The sequence below is a fragment of the Sesamum indicum genome, linkage group LG7 (assembly GCF_000512975.1).
Source record: "Sesamum indicum cultivar Zhongzhi No. 13 linkage group LG7, S_indicum_v1.0, whole genome shotgun sequence".
Taxonomy (NCBI): domain Eukaryota; kingdom Viridiplantae; phylum Streptophyta; class Magnoliopsida; order Lamiales; family Pedaliaceae; genus Sesamum; species Sesamum indicum.
This window is the reverse complement of record NC_026151.1, coordinates 7,370,101-7,378,114: the sequence shown is the minus strand read 5'-3', so window position 1 is coordinate 7,378,114 and position 8,014 is coordinate 7,370,101. Positions and strand designations below refer to the sequence as shown.

At 36.4% G+C, this 8,014-nt stretch overlaps 1 protein-coding gene across 1 annotated transcript in view; it reads right to left on the bottom strand.

The window, feature by feature from the left end:
- LOC105166494 (probable E3 ubiquitin-protein ligase ARI8) overlaps positions 641 to 8,014 on the bottom strand; it is a 14,218-nt gene continuing 6,844 nt past the window's right edge. The window contains exons 8-15 of the mRNA XM_011085871.2: positions 6,707 to 6,814; positions 6,432 to 6,522; positions 6,207 to 6,296; positions 5,338 to 5,385; positions 2,918 to 2,989; positions 2,150 to 2,249; positions 1,926 to 2,052; positions 641 to 1,115 (exon numbers count right to left, since the gene is read on the bottom strand). Of these exons, the coding sequence (XP_011084173.1) occupies positions 851 to 1,115; positions 1,926 to 2,052; positions 2,150 to 2,249; positions 2,918 to 2,989; positions 5,338 to 5,385; positions 6,207 to 6,296; positions 6,432 to 6,522; positions 6,707 to 6,814 (901 nt within the window). The 3' untranslated portion in view covers positions 641 to 850. The remainder of the gene's footprint in view (positions 1,116 to 1,925; positions 2,053 to 2,149; positions 2,250 to 2,917; positions 2,990 to 5,337; positions 5,386 to 6,206; positions 6,297 to 6,431; positions 6,523 to 6,706; positions 6,815 to 8,014) is intronic.

The following is an 8,014-nucleotide window of genomic DNA, read 5'->3' as shown; positions in this document are numbered from 1 at the left end:
GTTGTCTGCCCGCTATTGAAAATTGCGGTCTACTATAGCGTATTTCATGTTGTTGTGTGTGTCTGTGTTGTCTGACACTGTATGCTTCAACAAACTGCTTAGTGTTGTTTCTGCTACTACGCAAAAACTGATCTATGCCGGTCCTGCACGCTGTCGCAATCTGCTGCTACATAATTCCTGCCTAGCACTCTGTTATAGGCTGAAATCTCAAATCTTTAGAGAGAGTCGAGGTCTCATGTGGTTAATGTATATTTAGTTCCTCTCTCATTTTGTCGATCTCAATTATAGTTGGTGCAACTTTTTGTGGTAATTCCTAGACTGCTTGTATAGCTTGGTTTTGCAGGTACTAGTTGGAAACGATGATTCGAGTGTAGTGGCAGAAACTTTTTGACACACTGGATCATTGTCCCCAACTTTGTCCTCCATTTTAGCTCTTTTTGTAAGAGAATAGTACTCCTTCCTTATGCTTTTGTGATTATCTGTAAGGGAGTAGTACTCCTTGTTTATGCTTTTGGTGATTATTTGTAAAGGAATAGTACTCCTTTTTACAGCTTCTTAGACATGATAGGGAGTCAGTACTCCCCGTTGTAAATTTGCTCGCTTTTTAATTTTAATAAAGAAGGATCGAGGACTCCGGAAAAAAGAAAACAAGACTTCAGTAGCTTAATATACAAACTATTTACAATCGATAAAACATATCCAATTGTCCTCCTAGACAACCACACTAATCCACCCCCAAACAAACACGATGATTTAACTAGCTCTAGTGCCACTTGCCATCCATGTACTGATTGCTTGAGATCATAACAAGACAAGGCACATTCTTTGTTTTATGCCTTTACTGCCTGTCTCAACGGCCATGGTGGCACATATTGCATGCGGTTGCAGATCGAACATTCAAGTAGGCACACTGATCACATTCCCAATTACCTGAATCACCTGCATTTCTGATCGGTATGTCTATCTTAGAAGACACCTTCCCCCTTCCGCCTTTCTCCTTACTGCTCCCTGCTATGTTTTTTAAGCTCGTCTTGCTACATGCTGCTTGCGAATCAACATCTGAAAGATCATTTTCCAATGCTCTAACCAAGTTTTCAAAGTAATTCCGCGTCACGCTGTTGCAAAACCATGAGAGGAAATGAATTACTCACTTCTATTGAAAGAAATACATATAGACACTAAATAATCTCATGAAGTGAAAGACAACGAATATTCTAACCGTGCATTTCAGGCATTCAGCTTAATCTATTGACTTAGTGAACTGGCCAACAAAATGTACATTTTAAGCAACCAGCTTACTCTCATGAGAGGAAATGCATCTTTATAGTCCCACTTAAAATGTACAAAGGTCTTACAGACACCCTTTTTCAGTTAATTATACCCCAATCTGAGTAATTCAACCACCAATATGAGCAACAGGTTCCTATTGAAAATGAAAATTTGAGGTTTTGACAAACCCGTTGCCCACCCAAAAAATAAAAAAGAAAAAAGAATATTGATATTGTGAACTACAGTTGCAGCTCGTAGTGAGATCATGAACTACATTGGCAGCAACCATTTTTTTTAAGTTTCTCACAATCATTTGAAACTTCAACTAAAGGACTATTGGTTGTACCATTTCCAAAATTTCAACAGATCAGAAGCATCGTCATGCTAAGATGGGAATGTCATAAATTACCACTAAGTTTTTTCTTTTGATCATTTTCCACAAAAAGCTACATGTATAAAATTGAGAAGAAACTACTGGAAACTACTAAGACAAGCAAAAACTAGATCTAAAAACAAGTATTGAACTGTGGAAATGGTTCAAGGAAAATCTGAAAGTACAAGTTACAAGCTTCTAAGCTTCATGCATATTGCAACAGAAATAGGGCCTCTTTAAGGATTAGAAAATGAATAATTTTTGTCCATGCAACCGGCATTACCTTGTCAGACCAGCAAGTTTTGTACGGAAATCATTAAAATCTTTTGATGGTCCGTCAGAATTGAGGTAATTCAAGAACTCTTTCTCCGCACACTGATGAAGCCTCTCCAAACCTGCTTCCGCCTCACCTAAATGTTAACATGCATTCCAATGGCTCAGTTTGAACATATATAATATGATCTAAAGACCTTCAGCGAATTCAAAAGGTTAGGAGAGAGATGATACCTTGCAAATACTCAAAAAACTGTTTTTTAGTTTGTTCATTCTCAGGGAGATAATAACCATATGCGTAGGTCCATTTCAGTACCCTCCTACATTCAACTATCTGCAAAAATGTCCAGGTACCATTCATGATTATTTGCAACATAAGCAAAAACGGAAGTAATAGTTCAACCATAACCTAGTCTAATATGAGCCAATCACCTAGTTTAGCCAGGAATCTTTATAATGTACTTCTTCCAGTTGGAAATAAATACTACAGGCCCTACAACTAGCTCATTAATGAAATAAGAGTGAAGCCCAAGCTTAAAAAGGTAAAGAAAGGAATACTTTCTTTCATACAGAAAAGTTCCACCGAAATAAGAGCACATCATGGCCGCAGAAAGTAAATGAACAATGTTATCAGTTTGGGAGAAAACATGATGCCATAAGAGAGGAACTTCTATTGAAGCCAATGATGGTGTTTTCTTCTCTTTTCAATTCGCTATTTTTTTTTTATTTTTTTATTTTTTGGGAAAGGTCAATTTTATCGAATAGAAATAAGTCTATATACAGCCATCAGCCAAGCATTAAAGCTTGGTAGAAACCAACAATGTTACTACATCATCTTGTCTATGACAAAAAGGACTTCTCAAAAATCACTCCAGAGAGTAAGGCTGCATCCCAACTCTTTCACTCATCACTAGCATTGTTATGGTTGAATTTACAGTGTATACCTCAAGCGAACCACAAAAACATATAATTGAACATACAAAATCAGTTGCAGCGCTTTACCTGTTGCCAGGCTTCTATAATGAACTTCAATTGTGACTCAGGTTGGGATTGTACTCCACTAAGCTTCTCAAGCTGGAGAAAAAAAACATTCTTTTATAATAAGAAATTCACAGCGAGTTCATATAAAGAATATGGATAGAACAGGTAATTCCATTGTACATATATATCATCCTCCCACAATTTCACGGGTGATTCCAAAAGGCAATAAATGTATATTGTGCATCACCATTTTTCAGCTATTGCTTTGAAAATATCATAGATTTCAATTGTCAAAAAATGTCCAGGCCCTGTTTGGTGCTATTGGGGGAGTATGGGGAAATCAATTGGAGAACATGAAGTATGCTGGTTCATTCTTGGGGAAGAATTTTCTACTGTAGACGCTCTTTTATACAAGTCTTTATCTGGTGAGTGGTGTCAAATCAAGCTTCCATATCGTTATACTTATTAGATAGTATATTAACTCGAAGATGTAATACATATATATATATATATCTTTTTTATTAATAATTGCAATGTACATACTAAATATATAATAACACAATTAGAGTTTCTTTACAACATTTGGGGGAAGAGAAGAGAAAAATTGAGAATGTGTTTGTTATATTTTAGGGATGAAAATTCGTTTTGGGGAAAAGGAACCAGCCGTAAGTTAATTAAGGAGCCTTTATTTCATTATTATATTAGCTAAAGATACATTACTAAATTTTAGTAAATGTCTCAGTCCCAAAATTGCTGTTCTTAAATTGCATTTTATGAGTAAAGACTGTGCCAACGCCCCCACCAGTGGTTGTCATCTATTGAAAAAGAGCAGATTGATCATGCCTAGCATTTTACCAGTTCATACAATCGAACAATCCCCTACCTCAAACCTTAATCCAAACCACAATTTCTGGTTATTTTCCCCATAGAACACACAGACAAATCCCCAAACTCCCCAAATGGTGGTGATAATACCTAACATTCTACTAGTTCTGTACAAATCGAACAATCCCCTACCTCAAACCTATAATCCAAACCAAAATTTTTGGCTATTCCCCCCCATAGAATAACACATTGGAGACCCTCAATGCCTTAACAATATCACAGACACACAAATCACCACCTCCCCCAACCCCAAAAAGAAAAAAGAAAAGAAGAAAAGGAAAATGAAAAGATAAGGCACATTTACAGTTCCAAAAATTGTTGGGAGGTTATCGCCAAATCTAGATGCCACCTAGTGGGTCAAAGGTACAGTTAACAGAGATGAGCGTACATAACATTTATGCGATTCAGGAAATTCTGCATTAAACCATGAGGAATTTATAATGACAAAAACAGACAAGTGAATAGATTTGCTAAGACCCCACGTCATTTATAGAGAGTAGATGCAGACAGCTATCAACCCAATATCCTCTCTCAGTCACCAAAAAGAATCTGTAGATCAATGGCATAAAAAAGGCACCCAACTAGTCCTTAGGCTAACTTTTCATGACACTAGCCTCTTTCATTTCTGTTCTCATATTTCCCAAACGGGTTGCCCCTTCCAACTGAATGACCAAAATGAAATGTTAAGCAATTGTTTCAAGAATATCAAAGCATTAGCATCGGAATCTCCTTGCACTTTCCACAAAAAGTAATACTCTTCTCTGACTATCTGAGAGGAGAAAAACAGAGAAACTTCTATCACATAAGAACCGCCCAAAGCTTGAAGCACAAGGTATTAGTGATGTAAAAGAGAAAATCTCTGATTGAATCTATCAGCAAGCAATATTTTGTAATTTATTCTATAAAACACTTCATCTTGCCTGTAAATGAAGAAAATTCATACAAAATCAGTAGCAAACTCTCTGATTTTCAATCATAAACTTTCTTTTCACAAAGTCTAACCTTATGAACTTTCTGAGCCTCCAAACAGAACAGAAGCATGATATATCGCACTGTTGAGTTGTCTTTTCATTCACTTCCCATCCTTCTAGAGTCATTTTCCTAGTTATTTCACATAGGTGCTCTCGTGGTAAGAATTTTGGAAATATTGATTAGGCACATTCACAATGACAGAAGACCTTAGCGCTGAGGGTGTAAACCCAGCTTTATGGGTGTCTGCGTGCGCATTTAACCATACTTTTGCACCCTACCCACTTGGCATTAGCCCCAAAAAGAGTATAAAACAATATGCTTTTAACTTAAACCTCTGGAGAGGACAAAATTGATTAGTTGATGGTCAACAATAAGTTAGCACAAACTTACTGAATAAAGGTGAACTAGATTAAAAAGGTCGAATCAGCAATTTTCAGCCCAACCCTTCTATGTCCCAACAGATGGTTGACCATCCCCCAGGTTGAAACTCACAAGAATCAGATTCATGATCAGGTAACAGTTACAATAAAGGACGGATAATAATAGCTCTCCCATCTTCAGAATCATATTGGAGATGAATATACATGTACAATTTGCATCTGATGCAGATCTGCCAGTGCTTTTTGCCTCGACTGCATTAAATTGCAAAGAGTTGAAGATTATTTGGAAAGATAGGGTTAACATTACAAAACGATAGAACAAATAGTGTCAAATTTTCAAGTACAGCATAATGACAAGAATATTAAGTTAGAGGCAGACCCATCAAATTTTCAACTAACCAAATTCTCATACCAGAACATGAATGTGAGCAAATGAATGATAACAACAGATTAGCATACGGTGCCATTATTCCTTCACAGGGTAAAGCTTAGGCAATTCTTCATTACGACACAATGACATCAATGCTCTCATATTTATCTTGACCCTAAAACAGTTGGCCTGAATTGAATCTCCCAACTTTCTTCATGCTAATAATCCTAGAGACTGTACAATTTGTTGTGTTCAGTTAATCAGACGTATTTCATGGCTTAGTCAACTTTTAGTGCTTTATATATCAGTTATCTCCATATGATTGGTTCAGAAAAATTAATTTCAGGGTCACAAGCTTCATGACACAACTTGCAATTTTTGGTCTAGTCTATAATCTTAACCTTTTGATACTTGATCATTAGAGCTTCATTTGATTTTTGACATGTATCATTCTCAAGATGACAAGTGCATAAGGAGTCTCATGATTCGCGAAATTTACATAATAGGCAGCAAATTAGTACGTAAACTGGAACTTCAATTCAATTAAATATGTGCAATTTGGGACGAAGCACAAATTCAAACTCAGAAAACAACTTGTTAGTACTGGAAACTTGCAGCACACCCAACAGATACTCAGAAGAGAGATGAACAAGTAACTGCATCTCTATGAGATAAAAAAACAATGTGCCAAACCAGCGCATACCGCTTGGTTGGAAGCCCAACGCTCATAGTAATGAGTGTATCTTTCCAAAGAATTCTTTGCCATCTCTCTCCTCCTTTCAGCTTCGTCATACTGGATGCAGAGCATTTCCATGCAAATAGGAATAGAATTAAAAAATACTCTCAGATAAATGAGCGAGAACTTCAGGCAATGAATGCAATAGAAGACACTTAAAAAAAAAAAAGAGAAATGCCCTTATATATGTACCACTCCATCTTGCTTTGCTGTTTCATAACGGTTGCATGCATAAAACCCTCCTGTTCTCTCCCCATGGTCTGACCAAGCACCAAGACAAAGCCTAAAAAGTAGGAAAAAAACTCAATTTCAATGTAGAAGTACAGTTTTCACTATTTCGTCTAATACACTGGAGTGGCAGCAGAAGTTTAGTAAATCCAACAGACAGATTCGGCTATAGTACAGAAGTGAAAAAGATACATTCTCACAGAAGCTTTGATTTGAAAGTGCAAGCATAGAGAACTTACCAGCAAAATTCAAACTTGCATGGAGGTGTGCAAGTCATATGCATACAACCTTGGTTCTTTTCAATTGGGCGCTTGCATTTGGGACAAGGCTTTGAGTTGGCCAATATCCTTAAAATAACAGAATCAGGAATGTTAATTTTTTTCTCTGAGCTCCCATAACTTTGTTGGTAAATACTAACAAAACTACTTGTGTTTATTGTTGAGGCATGAGAAAGAAATCACATGTCAATTTCAATATAACAAGGAGTGCAAATTTCCAGGTAATGCTAGCTGAACTATATCTAAATCCCATCAAACATCTCTTCAAAGCTTCATGGCATGAAAGATGTGGGCCATATGCATAAGAAAGACATAAAGCATAATGTTAAATTTAGATCTAGGTGCTTTCTGCATTTATTTAACTGTCAGGTTAAAAGGCCTGCTCCCTTCCCAGCCATTTAGGATGTGTCTGATACGAGGCTCATGTTGGAACTAATCAAAAGAAGCTCGATTACGCAACCATAATAACAATCAGCAGTTCAGCAAAAGTTATGTCCAGACAACCCTACTATTGGATCTTCAAGAAATGTATTGGTTCCAATTTAAAAATTTATAAATTGGAACATTATAATTTCACCATACAGACTGCCAGGGATCTAGAAATAATTCATTGAAATGTTGGGACTTGATCAGGGAGTTAGTAGGAACCTATTTCATATTAGCTAACCTGATCTCATATTGTTCAGCACAGCATTTAGTGGGACTAAAGTCGGTCTCTAGGAACTATTCAAGTTATGAAAGATAGGAGGTTTTCCAAAGATCAAATTGCAAAAATTCTGTATTCATTGTATAATTTACAATGTTAACTGGATCTGTAGACGGAACGAAATGATTTCAAACTAGACCAATTAAATCCTAAATAAATCATCTGGTATGTTGAAAGAATGATCAAACAGATTGACCCAGAGGAGTTTAATAAAAACAAGCAATTGAGGGGACCAAAAATGCTGCAAGCAGATTTAATTTGTCAAAACAGCATATTAGGAAAAAGGATCTAGTTGTTGGAAATGGCTCATGGGAACTGAATTTATGGACAGACATTTAAACAGAGTAGAGATGCAAGTGATTGCATTCTACCATGATAGAATATTGGTCATACTCATGCCATATCTACAATGCCTATTTGTTTGGGCTTTGCTTTACCTGCATTATAAGTATTGTCCATATCTCATTACTATATCACACAAAATCAAACATCTTCACTTTAATATCAGAACAACCATCCAGGTAGAATAGGAAACAAGCATTTAACGTGCGCATTTTCTAAAT